The sequence below is a fragment of the Carassius auratus genome, unplaced genomic scaffold, assembly GCF_003368295.1.
Source record: "Carassius auratus strain Wakin unplaced genomic scaffold, ASM336829v1 scaf_tig00049289, whole genome shotgun sequence".
Classification (NCBI taxonomy): domain Eukaryota; kingdom Metazoa; phylum Chordata; class Actinopteri; order Cypriniformes; family Cyprinidae; genus Carassius; species Carassius auratus.
The window spans coordinates 10,970-27,590 of NW_020527109.1; the positions used below are offsets into that span (position 1 = coordinate 10,970).

General features: G+C 35.7%; 1 protein-coding gene across 1 annotated transcript; it reads right to left on the reverse strand.

Annotated features, from left to right (window-relative positions):
• Nucleotides 1-462: 462 nt before the first annotated feature.
• On the reverse strand, nt 463-16,274 carry LOC113089294 (uncharacterized; the record flags this gene model as incomplete). The annotated part of the gene is made up of 8 exons (XM_026255976.1): nt 16,212-16,274; nt 13,991-14,013; nt 11,147-12,095; nt 9,323-9,817; nt 4,406-8,302; nt 4,208-4,300; nt 1,838-1,904; nt 463-580 (listed from the first exon to the last, which is right to left on the reverse strand). Coding segments are annotated over exons 3-8 (5,619 nt in total), but the record flags the coding sequence as incomplete, so codon positions are not given.
• Nucleotides 16,275-16,621: the final 347 nt, after the last annotated feature.

Sequence of the window (16,621 nt, forward strand, 5' to 3'; positions counted from 1 at the left end):
AGAGACCACTGTATAAGTAATGGAGGGTGCCATGGCAGAAATGGCATAGTGTGATGCCTTGATGGAACCGGAGCAAAGAGACCCATTGTCGATCCTCGGGCTGTGCAGACCAGACAGAAGGCCAAGGCAGAGTCAGGAAGGCTTGATACCAAGATGGATGGAACCAGAGGACTGGACAACCAGGGTATTACTGCAGGGCTTGAGGGACCAGGTGGATGTATAAGATCTGCAGACCGAGGAAGATCCAGTGAGAAATAATGTACATGCGAAAAACATATGTAAAACAATATTTATAAATAATAATTATACTCACATCATGTATCTGTAAAGATGTCTTGTTTAGCAAAACTGGGTGGGAGGGATGCTACAAAGATAGACAGACACTGTGGAGCCATGGATGAGGCAAACCAGGACAGAGTTGGGTAGATGGAAGACTAAGGTGAAATCAGGAAACCTGGAGACCAAGATGATGCCAAACTGCTGGAGAACCAGTATAATGTCACTGGACTGGAGGGCCAAGGTGAAGACAGAAGATCGGCAGACTGAGGTGGTGTCGTTGGGAATGATGAAGATCACAGAGCTAGAGGAAATAAGGTTTAGGCATACTTGTTTTGAATTAGAAGATAACAGATGATGTGTACTGTGCTCGTACTCCTACAAAACATTAAAAAAAGCATAGTTGTTTATTGTAATTTTATGCAATGTTTAAGCAGATTGACAAATAATATACATATCAAAACATATGCAAAACAGCATTTATATAGAGCAAATAAGCTTACATGAAGTCTCTGTGAAGATATTTTTGTTGAGTAAGAATGGCAGAGAAGAATGTCTAGATGGAACTAGACAGTTGGAGATCCACGTTTGATCCAAGGAGAAGACCAAGTTAAAGCCAGTAATGCTGGAGATCAAGATGGAGCAAGTGTAGATGGAAGATCTGTGAATAAGATGGAGCCAGTAGGAGTGACGAAGATGGTGGAGGTGGATGTAGGACCCCAGGGTAGCTGAAGGATTGGAAGGTGAATGCAAAGTCAATTGTTTCGAACTAGGAGACAGATGATGTGCAATTTTGTCTTACTCTTAAAACACAATAAAAAAAATGTCATTTATTGTAGTTGTCTGCAATATTACAAATATTAACAGATAATACACATATGAAAATCAGAATTCATATAACATTTAAATACAATTTATAAATAATAAAAACACTCACATCAACTCTATCTGAAGAAGATTTATTTATTTTATTTTGTTCAGCAAGAATAAGAAAGTGGGATACCTTGATGGAGCCAGATGGATGTAGTGCCATTGTGTAGCCAGGAGACACAAGACTAATGAACAGTAATGAAGCTTGTACATTAATATGGAGCTAGAATGCTGGAAAACAAAGGTTATGCTGCTGAACCAGAAGTCTGGAAGTCTGTTGCGGAGCCAGGGAGATGACAGATCAGGGTGCAGTCAGAAGGATCAGGGACTCCGTTGGAGCAGTGACATGACAGGGCATGGCAGAGGCATTGAAACCAGAAGCCAAGGTTGTCAATGGCAACAGAAATTAAATCAACATGAAACAAAACTAAACAGCTTTGCAAACTGAGACAAACAATATCAATGAACTGAAGAGTTAAAATACACAGAGATAAAGATGAACTAGATTAAACACAAGTGAACATAATTGCTAACCAAGGCAATTATGACAATATACCAGAAACTTGCAACTCAGGAGAAAATAACTAAACACAGAAACCATAAATGCAGTAAAAATTTAACAAAATGAACAACAAAATAGGATTCCCAAAAACAGAACAGAACATGAGAAATCAAAGAATAATGGTCATACCTAATGGGTTTGTTGACCTGGCTTAAGCTTGAACCAGCAAGTTTCGAGTTATACGCTTGAGGTTTGACTATTATGCAAAACAACACCAATTGGAATTGCCACTACGTAGTTAAGTGCATTTGTTGATATAAGTAACAAATATATCACTTGTAAATGCAGTATAATTTTGTTTACATTGCAGTTACAACTATACTTACAAAGTATTTTTACTTTTTACTTCATAAAAAAATGTATTTAATATACATTGTATCCACATTGAAATACAAACTGTAATAATAATGGGTTCTTTTTGGTATTACTGTCCTGTTCTTAACAGTTTCTGCCATGAATGAGCTCAAGGAAGTACGCTTGTAGTCATGATTATATAACACGTCCATCATCCTGTATTATTTTGTAATGTCCTCAACAGACTTTCTACAACATAAAAAAAAAAATCTTATCAATTGTTTTAACATAATTAATAATGAATAACATCAAAATAAAATATGAAAAACAGCATTAATGAAAAAACTGTAAGTACTCACATCAAGTCTCTGTTTAGTAGCATGATTTTAGTGAAATCCACTCTTTGTTCATTTTGTTGTTCGGTGCAAGACATGGAGGATGTTTTTTTTGTGTGTGTAGATAATCAGATGCATTGCTCTAGATGAGTTGTAGTGTCCTCATTGTTGTAGTGTCCTCGTAGTCCTACAAAACAATAAAACAACATTTCGTTGTTTAATGTAGTTTATGCAATATTAAGAACACTAAGACTTTCCCCCTGTGTTGTTGCATACCAGATGGTAAGACATGAAATGTTCTTTTTTTCTGGAACAGGAGAAGGTCACTTCTTTTTAACCAGGTGAAGGATGATATGCTAATATTTTAGTTCAGTTGTCCATAATCTCCAGTTTGTTTGTGGCTTGAGAAAGATTTCTAGCTTGCTGGAAGCCATTCTAAATATCTGTTCAGAACTGGTCCACAAAAAAAAAAAAAATAATAATAATAATAATTCTAGAGCAAGACTAAAGATAAGAAATGTCAAATTATGCCATTTGAAGCCCAGAAACCTGAAGACACAATATGAAGGTCTAGCCTCTTCTAAAGGTAAAGCTATGGCCATGCTATGAAATCACAGCACTAATCGGTGTGGTTTTGCATAATAGTCATAACTTGCTGATTCAAGCTTAAAAAAAAAAGAGACTGGGTTGGCTGACACATGTTTAAACAAAACTTTTAAATAATTGCACACACAAAAAAAAGAAAACTACAGTCAAAACATGGTGGGAAAAAAAGAAAATACAAATATATTTTTTTGCCATTTACTGCTATGAATGGAATGGAAATAAAAAAAAAATGACATAGCAAAATTATCCATTGTACTGGTTTAACAACAAAATAAAAAGTGTTAAATTGACAATATGTTGTACTCAAAATCCATTCCTGTGTCTATGAATTATGGGGTTGATTGGTACAGCTAAAAACAAACATATTTGTGACCCTGGAGCACAAAACAAGTCATAAGTAGCAGGTGTATATTTGTAGCAAACAGTTAAGTAGTACTTTACATGCCTAACATGGTGACCATGTATAACATGGAATTATGGTTTGATTCTATAGAGGGAGCTTGAAAAATGGCTAGTACATCCAAGGAACACAACATGTGAGCGCAAATTACCTATTTCCAACTTGAGGAGGAAGTGATGAAAAATTAAAGGTTTGCTTGAATCATAATTAAATCGATTTTCAAAGGTTGCAAAGATGCAAACTTAAAAAGATTTAAAGCCTGTACCAATCAACCCCTGTGTCAGCCAACCCAGTCTCCGTACCTACCCACCCCTAGGGAGCCGCCTCGTTTTATGTCTTGCCTCCCTACCCCCCTCCCCCACTGGCAGGCGGAAGCTTCACACATTTACTCATTCATATTAGATCACAACAGTGAAATGAGTATTGCCTGATGAAAACTATAGTAAGTTTGCACAACATTGACACTTATGCCTACTATATCTTTTGTATAAACATGATCTATTAAGGTACCTTTTTCTGTGGTTGTATTTTGTACATGTTGATTGTATCCATGTTGTTCCAATAATTTCATAACTGTAGATGAAGTAACTATGTCTTCATTAAAGTCTCCCATTATCATTTTCTGTCCTGGATGCTTTTCTATCTCTTCAATGACATGTAATAGCTGCTGTCGAAACATGTCAGTTTTATATGTATTGGGCCTATACAAAAGTGCAGCAGTCAAATTGACATGTGGAACTATAAAATATAAACATTCTAAGTTCCAGTACTCAGGAGTAAAAATATTACACTCAATTTTCTCAGAACAATACAACCCAACTCCACCCCCTCTCTGATGTTTTAATTCAGTATAAAGAGCTGTACTATAGTCATAACACTTAGCTCTTGGATTGTGCTTGAACACAAATTCTGGTATTTGTGGTTCTTGTGCTTTGTCATCAGCATTTAGCCAGGTTTCTGTCAAACAAATACAATCAGCATCCATTAAAACTGTATGTGCAAGAACATCCTGAAAATGAGCTTTCAGACTTTGTACATTAAGCAATGCTAATTTGAATCTACCAAGTGATTCAGTGAAACTGTCCTTTTCCATAGACAATTTTGGCATATCTTTCATAGCCAACTCAATTTTATCATTACAAAATATGGCAGACTCTTTAAAGTCCTCAATTATTAATCCACTGAGAGATCTTACTCTGCTCAATGCAACATATGCTTGCCCTGCTGTAAAGATTTTCTTAAGTGATACAACAGCTCTGTCTACTGTGAGTCCTTGCACTTTATGAACTGTGCATGCCCATGCCAATCTGAGAGGAAACTGACGCCTTATACCACCATCATTTGTGACTTGATCTTCTTGTACTTCAATTACTGTTGAATTTTGGGAAAATCTATGGCGTGTTTTTGATCTCTGAATTTTACCGACATTTGGATCATCAAACTCCACGTGTATAGCTGATGGGAAATCATTATCATTGCTTTGACTTTCACTTATGTGGACAACTGTGCCAAACGCTCCATTGACAAGACCATCAGCAACCTCAATATTTTTTTTCAGCATAACTCTTGCTCCAATACCCAGGGAAACACATTTAGACAAAGATGAGTTGAAAACTTTTGCATGAAATCCAACTTTACGCTCCATTCGTCCAGTTTTTGAGTTTTTGACGTAATCTTGAGCGTTTATACTAATTGCCTCTGGGCAACATTCATGTAGCCTTTCAATGTTATATTTATCAACTTCAGCGTTTGTAGCAAATATGTGAATATCATTACACTTCTCTCCTGATTCACATTTTTTCAACATACCAATGTCATTGGTGGTAAGACATTCATTTTTCTTACGTACTCTGAGCCGATTTAACATTTCAGCAAAACTTGAATCTTGTTGTCGAACAACTTTAGTTAATTCAGCAAGTTCAAAGTTATTTTCCCATAGGTTCACTCCCTTTGTATCAGCATAGAGAGCAGTTCCTTTTACGGGAGGAAGTTGATAGAAATCCCCAACACAAAGAATACTGACTTTCCCAAAGAGAGAGTAGTCACCAGTTTGTTTTATTTGTCGCAGCCTTCCATGAATGTATGACAAAAGACGATGGTCAACCATGGACACTTCATCAATAATCAAAATTTGCAAAGTACCCAATTTTGTACGCAACGAGTTTATTTTGTCATCGCTGAGAGGCTGATATGGCAGTCGGACATTTGCACCAATTGAAAGTTTATTATGTATAGTTCCCCCTCCAATGTTAAAGCTAGCAACTCCGGTTGAAGCTGTCAAAAGTACAGTAATGTCATCAGGATTCTCAGAAAGTTGAGATAATAGTCTGCAAGATTCATATTGTATTGCTTTAATTAGATGACTTTTTCCTGTACCTGCTCCACCAGTAAGAAATAATCGAAATGGTTCTGGGTTTTGTCCTAGTAATTTCTGTAAACACCATTTCCGTACTTTGTAGAACACAGCAGATTGTTCCTCGTTTAATGACCTTAGTAAATGCAGTGCCTCCTCTCTAGGCATTGTAGTATGGTTTGTTTCAATGGTACACACAGTTTGAGGGTTTGCTGTAAGATCTGGAATAAGTTCTTGACTGTCATCTTCATCGAGCAATAGTTTATCCTTCATCAGTTCGATGCATTCATCACGCTGTTTTTCGGATTCAGGACAAATCTGGGCCCAAGCATCTTCCAAATCAATATCCTGTTCCAAAAGCTGTTTAGCTCTGTCTATTTTGTCACTTTCCTTTTCAAACAATGCTCTGTTGCCGTCAACAATCAATTTGACTTGTTTCACTTCAGAACCCATTTTTATGACACCGCTGTTGTAAAACTCCTCATATGTGTCATACTTGCTAGGCTTCAGATCAGAGTCATCATAATGTGGAAAGAAAAGCTGCAATAATGAATGATAATATTTTTCTGGATCTTTCGTGGGAGAAAATCTTGGATACCTCACTACTGCAGGTTCAGTCCGTGTCCTCCGTTTTACATGACCGTTATTGTTATTGAGTTTAATTATTTCATTTTCTGCTGTTTTTTTTTGTGAGGAAACCTCTGATTTTGTCAGAACTCTGTACTCCGAACAAAAACTGGCAAGACATAGATTTTCCAGAGGTTCTTTCTCTGGTCTGTTCTTGTACCTGTCAGTGACGCTTGTCATCCACAAATAACTTTCATCATCAGACTGGTCATTTTCCATTTTGTTTTGGAGTATATGCAAAGGCAAACTCATCTTTACAGGGTTTTGTCCTATTGGAATAAATTGTACTTTACGGGAACATTCCTTCAAATGCATGCCTGTCAGCCTGTACACTGCCTCTTGAGCTGAAATTTCTCTGTTGTGAAGATAGATACTTCCCAACTGTTTTAATGATTCTTTAACTTCAAGATTTCCATTCATCGCTTCATTTTGCGCACGTTGAAGCAGGAGTCCCATTTCTTGTTCTGCTTTTGTAATGTAACTTAGTATGTAGACCACTACAGAAAAAGCATCTGTAACATACTGAATATCCATATTGCCTTGCCAAGCACGCATTAAATCTCTGTTATACTGATTTACCCAAACATCTTTTGGATTTCTTTTTAAGACAATACTTTTCTTTTTGGAACATTCGTTGTATGCTTTTTCAAACATAGTTTGATTAATCCCAATAGATGAAAAAAAGGCATCAACCGAATCAAAATTCACATCTGAATTTAAAGCGGTTTTCACTTTCTTTATGATGGCACTTGCTGTTGTATCTTCACCCTTGCCTTTTAACTCATCTGCATTGGTTTCTCTTGTAATGAAGGTCCGACTAGATGGCGGTCTTGGAAAATTAAATCTACAAACTGTATTTTTCTTACGACATGTTTTTGAATGTCTTGTACTGTGCTTCTGGACACTGTTCACTGTCTCGTAAAGTACAGTGTCATTTTCTGGTGGTGTCTCACAAGTGATGTACGTGTCAATAAAGTCAGCAACCAGAGCATCATTGTCTGCATCATGATCATTGAGCTTCGGAGCATTTTCCACCCAAAACAGACAGTGAACATGAGGAGAACCACGTTGTTGAAATTCAACACGATAAAAGTAGTCTTTTATCTCGCCGATAGGCTTTGCTGGAGACATTATGACATTTTTTAGAAAACAATGCCATCTGTGATCAAACATCCTTGCTGCAGTGACAGGATTTCGTCTTATGAGTCCACATTTTTCAGACCAGTCAAGCTCATCGACATTTATTTGTTTGCCCTCTTGCTTAATAATAGTGTTCAACATTTCAGGCCATCTCAGATCAGCAGAACTAAAAGATGCAAAAAAAGTAGGTATGCCTAGTTGTCTAATTAGGGCAAACAGATCTTTTTGCGTAGACATCCAATAGGGAGGTGTCCCTCTTACCGGTCTTAAGAACTTATATCCTTCATCATAATTTAATATTCTTTTCAAGGAATCAGAGTTTGTTAGCATATCTGCTGTTACTTTTAAGCAATTTTTCTCAGAGCCTTTCCTCAGTGCAATTGAGACATTGGATACAATTTGATCAAGTTCTGATAAATATTGTGCATAAAAAATGAAGTCTGTGCTCTGTGCAAAACGTCCATCTGCATTTAGTATTCTTGCATTCAGGTATCTTGACAATGTGATTTTTTCTGGTCTTTCATCATGAAATGTCGGGCCACCAATAGGATAGAGAACAGGGAAACACTTTGCCTCATTGGATTTATCGGATAGCAGTCTAATAGGACTGTTACCTTCAGCTGGTGCTACATTCAGCACATCATGAAAATGTTGATCTATTATCTCTGAACCCAGATCAACAGGTTGCAGCGATGTATCTGACAAAAGACCACTTTGTTCTTTAATATATGTTATGTCTTCTTCTGGATCATCTTGAACTACTTTGTCATCTTCATTTTTGTCTGTTACATCTTGTTCCTCCATTTCAAAATCATCATCACAATTTTCAACTTCATCAGCTGCATTCAAAGAGTTTATCCACTGCTCATTAAATTCCACATCATTATACCACTTGTTATGTCTCATCAAATAAGACAATGCATGTCTGACACGATCAGTGCTGACATATTTATATTCATAATGGCCTTTATATGTTAATTTCCGTTTCAGTTTTATCTTTATCATGTGATCATCACATTCATTACGTGGAAGAATATTTGAGACAACTGCAGTATTAACAGGAACGGTGACGACTGGGCCATGACAGCCTTTCTGTTTTCCACGTGGAAGACAAAGCAACTTCATAAAAGGAATATTGCGTGCAATAAGATGTTCCTCCAATGAGTTTAGACCTTTTAGTTCTTTTGGAATGTCCACCAGATGCATGTTGTTGGCAATACTCTCTTCAGGCAATTTTCCACCCAGAATTTTACGATGGCATGTATAGCAAATCCACAATTTACAAGCTGGATTACCTGATAACTGGCATTTATTTTCACATTCAGTATTGCATATGTGTAAATACTTTTCTGTAATACATCTTTCAGCCAAATCTGTAATTTGTTGACCTCTGATTTTATAGCAATCTCTTTTACATTCAATAACTTGTTTTCTGAACAATAAACGATGACAAACACTGCAAACAAATTCTGGGCCTGTATTGACTTCTTGATGAAACTGATTAATAGTAAAATCAATATCTTTCTGTCTGTCCTTCTGTTTTGCAGAACTTTCAGCTCTTTTTTGTATTATACTCATTCTGAAATTTTCATTGTCATGATATTTCTTTTTAGAGTATTCACGTACGCTTGCTTTAAAGGTGGGGTTTTTGTTGTATTTATTCTTTGAATATTCACATACACTTGCTTTAAAGGTGGGGTTTTTGCTGTATTTATTCTTTGAATATTCACATACACTTGCTTTAAAGGTCGGGTTTCCCTGATATTTATCCTTTGATCTTTCACGTTTTGATTGTTGTAAATTGATATTGTTCTTATATTTATCTCTAAGATTTTCCAGTTTTTTCTCCTTAAAATCACTGTCTTCACAGTATTTCTTTCTGATGTTCTCAATCTTTTTCTGCCTGTAATCACTGTCTTCACAGTATTTCGTTCTGATGTCCTCAATCTTTTTCTGCCTGTAATCACTGTCTTCACAGTATTTCGTTCTAATGTTCTCAATCTTTTTCTGCCTGTAATCACTGTCTTCACAGTATTTCGTTCTAATGTTCTCAATCTTTTTCTGCCTGTAATCACTGTCTTCACAGTATTTCGTTCTAATGTTCTCAATCTTTTTCTGCCTGTAATCACTGTCTTCACAGTATTTCGTTCTGATGTTCTCAATCTTTTTCTGCCTGTAATCACTGTCTTCACAGTATTTCGTTCTAATGTTCTCAATTTTTTTCTGTCTGAAATTGGAGTCGCTGTGGTATCTCTGACGTTCTCTTTTACTTTTAGTATACTCTTCTGTGTCATTTAATTTCCTTTTTCGCAAATTGCGACTTGGGCTCTGATCATCCACTTGAATGTTACATGCTTTTGAACAGACATTTTCTTGATGTTTATGTTTAACACAAGTAACAACTTCATAGTGATTTCCATTGCAGTGCTTCAAATAGATTGCATTATCTGTAAAAACCTGTTCAGTAGGGATGTGTGCATTCCATCTGTCATCATTAAAGGTCATTACATTTATTTTTAAAAGGTCAGCTGCACAAAATAATTCCACATGACTGCCCCACGTTCCAGAAAAATTCATTTTAGACTGTGTCAAATAATCTTTCACTGATCTATACTCTTCTCTTAAATATCTCTCAAATTTAGAACTGTTAGCTTCAAGATGTTTCACAACTGCACGTCTAATTATCAGGTGTTTCTCTTGATTGCCACATACTGAGTGTGCTATTGATCTAAACATGCAATTACCATCCGATTTAATAGATATTGTTTTGCATGGTACTCCTAAAGAACCAAAATGTGTGCCTTCAACACCAATGCTTTCATTAGTCAGTCGTAAACGTGTACACAAAGCATCCTGATCTGCAGACATTAAAGGTTGGAAGCTGAACTCAGTACCTACTGTATCTCCAAAAATGATGTCATCATCTATTGATAAATGAGCGTCCTGCTCAGCAAATGTTACAGCTTCGAAACTGCGCTCAGCAGGCCTACGTACTGTCTCTCCAATAATTACGTCATCATTCATTGATAAATTAGCGTCCTGATCCACAGACATTAAAGGCTGAAAAGTAAACTCAGTGCCTACGGTCTCTTCAATAATTACGTCATCATTCATTGATAAATTAGCATCCTGATCGGCAGACATTAAAGGCTGGAAATTCAACTCAGTGCCTACTGTACCTCCGATTACATCATCAGCGATGAATAAATGATCATGCAGCTTGCTCACATATGCAAGTTTTGGCTCTGTTTTCAAATGACTGTTTTTCTTACTTGAATCCAGGCATGTCTGATCCAATTTGCAAACACCGATTTGTTTGTTTACAAGTGTGTGTTGATCGTGATGTTTGATATACTTACTGTGCTCCGAGCTTGTAGATGAAACATGTGTAAGACTTGCTACTTTATCTTTACGAGTGCGTTTACCACAGCGTCCGATACACTTACTTTCCATCTCGGTGGTTGCATGTGAAACATATTCGCCACTGCCTTCTTGACCAGACTTAGAACTTGCCTCGATAGTTGTGGTCTTACCAATTACTGTTGCTTTCACAGAGGTCACTTCAAAATGTGTTCCCTGGGCATTCAGTGACAAGGCAAGGCTACTAACATGATTAAACAACATGTAGATGTCATCACAGTAAAGTATTATGCTTCTTCCATAAGGCTCAGGTAAACCTTTACCATTACGTGAATGGGGATCCACTAGAGCAAATATTGGCCCTGCCTTTATGACTGCACAAATGTAATGTTTAATGTTTAACAAACATGCATCATACTGAAGCAGAGCCCTTTGAAGTGCTTCTTCTATAGACATAGACACATCTCGCAATGATTCATCATAGACATCAACACCAATAACACCACAGAAAGATTCTCCATGCTTTATTGAGAATGTTGTGTTATCAAGTGTGTGCAGTCTTGGCATTTCTGCAACAGAAATATGACCCAGCCCTGTTCGATCGTGGATCTGCCCCTGCAGTGTCATTGATGTGTACAGCTCATCTCCATGCAACAGAACAGCATTCAGGTCCTCTGTTGTCCACGTCAGCACATCCTTCAGCACACTCGTCATGACTGCTGTGATACTGTTCACTGCACACTGACGGTTTCTGTTCGAACCAAATCGCGCATCACCCTGATGGAAAGAACCACGTATGACTTTCTGTGGGAAATAACCAGAGTTATTGACAAGTGAAGCTCTGGTAACATCACTCCAGCTTTTGCTAGACACTGGAACACTTGTGACAGACTTTGGAACACTTTTAGTAACACTTGTGGCAGACTTTGGAACACTTTTAGTAACACTTGTGGCAGACTTTGGAACACTTTTGGTAGACTTTGGAACACTTTTGGCAACACTTGTAGCAAACTTTGGAACATTTGTGATAGAGTTTGGAACATTTTCAGGAGCCTTACGGCAATTCAAACAGTTTTCTCTGTGAGCGTTCTCTCTGTCGGCATTCTCTCTGTCAGCGTTCTCATGGCTCTGTTTGTCAGAGCTGTGGGGAGCAGCCTTTTGTTTTAAAGGAGGCATAACCTCAATGACATCCATGAAGGAACCGAGTGTGTAACGCTCAGCATTCCTCCTCTTGGCCGCCTGGGACCGGCGGAAACCCTTTCCACGTGGCATCTGAAATTACAAAAAAGACAGAGACACCAAACAGTTTAGTACAGTGCATTACTACACTTTATTTTACTCACTAGTCTGAAATGTTTTCTATATAACATTCATACTAGGGCTGCACAATGTTGGGGAAAAAAAACTCACATTGCTATATTTTTTGTTTTTCTTCAATGGATATTGTGATAAAAAATTACTTTAATAATATTTTTTTCCAAATAGAGCTATTTATGATTGGAGTTATTTTGTAGTTAACTAAATCATCACAGAAAACAAATTTAAAAAATAAAGATAAATATAATAGAAAAAAGATAAAAATGAAAAACAGTGCTTTATAATTTTTTACAGGTAAGCCTGAAACTGAATAATCAAAATATTTAAAACAACAGTGTATAATTTTCACTATTTAAATTAAATCTAACAGATCGGTGTTAAATCAAGTGTTTTTTAAGTGTGTTTTTTTTTTTTTTTTTATTAATATTCATGACAGAAAGCAGTGACAAACTACTGTGGAACAATATACTGTTACACATCCATTTTCTTTCTCAACAGTTTACCTTCACCTAAACCATTAAGCAACTGTTTATTAAGATACTTGCAGAGACATGCATTTTGACAATTTCATGCATATAGTTAATTAAGGCACAAATAGACATGGAAGTGAATGGCATTTAATGTTTATGTGCATTTGCGTAGCTTTTACATGCACAAACACAAAGATACTTAAACTATCTCACAACAAATAGTCAATCATGAACTACCAGCTAATATGCTTTGAAAAAAAACTTATGTTTTGACAACTTCAATACAAAGCTGCACATAAAAAAGTCAACATTAAGGCTTTTGAAGACCTTTTCAGGAATTTAAGAAATAAATACTGTACATTAGCAAGTTTGCAATACTGACAAATTATTCCAATAACTTAAGTTTTTTTTTTTTTTAAGTAAGATGATATTTTATAGGGTCTTTTTGTGCTGGTTTATGACTGTTGAGGACAGCTGACTCAAAAAGACATACATTTTTTAAATATTCTATGCTGTGGTCAGTTCAAAACAGTGACAGAAATGAACCATTTCAAATGGCAATGTTTGCCAATATTTCTAATCCTATTAGATTTACCCTATACATCACTGACAAAAAATTCTAAAATTTAAATGAAATTCAAATACAATAACGCCATACAGGACTGTTGCCAATCAAATGAAATCATTAACAAAATCCAACTTTACACAGATACAGAGGTCACACAGAAGCAGCATAAGAAGTAGCTTCATATATTTATAGTGCATTAACAATTACATAAGTTATGCTACTATTTTTTTTAAATATTTAAATAGGAAATGTATATGAAATTTACAAATTCAATTCCTTATTTTAACATTTTAAATAAAATAAAAAACTGCCAGCAGGTGGAGGCAAGACACTTAATCAGCAAGTCATTCATTCAACCAATTTGTTGAAATGGCTGATTCATTCAGGGAGAGAAGCAAATGACCAAATTTCTCAATGGGTTACTGAATCATTAAACTAATTAATTTAATAAAAAAATTCAGTCAGTAAAGATGAATAAATGACGTGCAATCATTATGATATATGGGGAAAACGATGTGTTCTATATTATAATAACTATACCATATAATATATATTTGAGATCAAAAGTAGCTTACATCACACAAAACATTAAAACAAAAATTACTTTATTATTACATATACAAAAGTGTCATGTATAATTTTAGTCCCCTCTTCATTAAAAATAAGACTATTTGAGACTTTTCCTGACCTTAACTGTTACATATGTTATTGAATACTTTAAGACTTTAAAAAGATCCAAGGGAACCTTTACAATGAGCTTCTTGTATTGCCTATATTTTCACAATGAGAAATCATGGTTTAATATGACTTACCTTAGATGAGTTCTGAGAGTCTTCTGAAAACACAGGGAAAAACATTACATTCAGTTCACAAAATATTGATTACTCTTTACTAAATTATTATAAAAATTTCAATAATTAAGGGGTTTCCAGGTTTGTGTGTATGTGTGTGAGCAAAATTTGCAACAAGAAGTCTGTGGAGCAGTCATAGCATAGAAAGTGTAGCAATGGCATAGCAATTTAGCAATAGCAATGTCTTTAAAGGGATAGTTCAAAATTCTATCATCGTTTACTCACCCTCAAGTTGTTCCAAACCTGTATGAGTTTCTTTGTTCTGCTGAACACAAAGGAAGATATTTGGAAGAATGTTTGTAACCAAACAGATCTCGGTCCCCATTGACTACCATAATATATATTTTTTCCTACTATGGAAGACAATGGGGACCGAGATCTGTTTGATTCTGTCATTATTCTAAATATCTTCCTTTGTGTTCAACAGAACAAAGAAATTCATACAGGTTTGGAACAACTTGAGGCTGAGTAAACGATGATAGAATTTTCATTTTTGGGTGAACTATCCCTTTAAGGTATCTGACACTAAGTGTTGGCAATGGAAATGTGTACATTGGGGCCCTGGTAATCAGTACTGGTTTTACCCCCAGTCCGACACCCCTGGTTAAAGGTCCCATCCCATGACATGAAAATTTCACTTTATGGGGTTTTTTAACATTAAAACTAGTTTTCCTAGTCTGTCTATGGTCCTCCAGTGTCTAGTAATGTTAATAGGTTTAAACCAAGCCCTGGGTGTCCTGCTCTGCCTTTGAGAAAATGAGAGCTCAGACGCACCGATCTGGAATCTTCCCGTTATGTTGTCATAAGGGGAAAGGTTACCTCCCCTTTCTCTGCTTTGCCCGCTTGGAGAATTGAGAAAATGTATTCAGTTTATTATTATTAATTTTTTTTTTTACATTTAATTCAGTCGCAATGTCAGCACAGGCTTAACAAACAGACTTTTGCGATATGGATTCGACAGCACCGACACAAACAGTGAGTAACACTGTGAGTGTTCAGAACTCATTAATTAATTAACAGTGTTAATTGATTTCTGATGTGTTATTAATTATTCAAGTTCACACAGACTTTCTTTCCAAATCGCTTAATACTGTTTATGCATCAGTGAATCAAGCCAGTGACTAAACGGTCAACTTCACTTTGTTTCTCTTAGTAACATGAAACACATCTTTTATTTAAATTTTGATTTAACTACAGAGAGCGATCCAAGAACGCTCCCTTTATTTTGTTCAGAGTTTTCAATCACACATCGCAAGTGTATCTGCATACTTGCCCGAACTGCCGTTATAATGAATAACGCTGTCATACTGCACAACGAAGCTCTTACTGTATTCACGTCGATATTGTGTTTGCTGTTAGTTGTGGTGAAAGCATTATTGTGAGAGAAAAAAATTTGCAATGACGAAATCACTGGATTCACGCGATAAACAGACTATCTACTCCATGCTCATCACTGCAGCCTTTCATGTGATGGGAAAAGATCTCAAAACTAATGCTATAACCAATGCTTCCACAATTCGTTAACCTTGACAGCTGTAATAGTCAAAAAAAATGAGAAGGGTTCCACATGTAATACGCATTTCGAATGCAAAGATGTCAGCCAATCACAACAGTTGTCGTGTACTCGGAGTCTCACAGCAGACGTACACGCCCCTACAAACAGAGCATTCAAGCCAGAGGGCTAATATCAGGATATAAAAATGCATTTTATTTCTAAATTTTAAATATAAAAATCATACTAACAATATAAGTGCACCTCAGAAAACATTTAAATAATAATAATAATAATAATAATAATAATTCACCCAATGAGACCTTTAAGGAATGCTCTGTTCAAGAAACCAATAAAGATAATAAATAATAGCCTAAATTACATGTGTTTCTCGCCAAACCCTTTAATTTAATCTAACAACATTTAAAATATACATCAATCGTCATATGGGCCTACTATTATGAGTATTTCCATAATTTTTGTTGAGGTTTACAACGAAGGCAGGACGAGTAAACGCAGGCCTCACTCACTAATAAACACCTTTACACACCCATTTGCCAAAAATAACCATACAAACATATCGTCTGACATACAAAATACTTAAAACTATATCAGCAATATTATGAATGATAAGTAATAAAAACAGATTAATAAGATTATGTAGACCAAACAAGAAGACACGTTTCTTACCGTTTCGAGATAGGAGCAAAATGGCTTCCTGCTAATGAGACACGTGTTGTCTGCAAGCACGTTACAGCTCCCCTAGTGGTTATAGTAATCAATACATACTAATCCTGCTTGCACAGGACTATAGCCTATAGCAACGTTTATCATATTAACACACTTAACAATGAATTCATAATTATACTTACCACAACATATTGCCACATCAATATGTATATTTTATATTTTTTTTCTGCTTTAACTTCAGTTTTCTTCATTTCTGTAAAATGTAGCTATGGTCAATAAATATTTCATAAGCCTAATCCTATTTATATTGTCTGCTTATTTTACTAAAATAAACGATTAAAGAAATGGTATACGCCTAGTGTGTATATAAAAAAATATATATATAAAAAATAAAAATAAAACCTTGATCG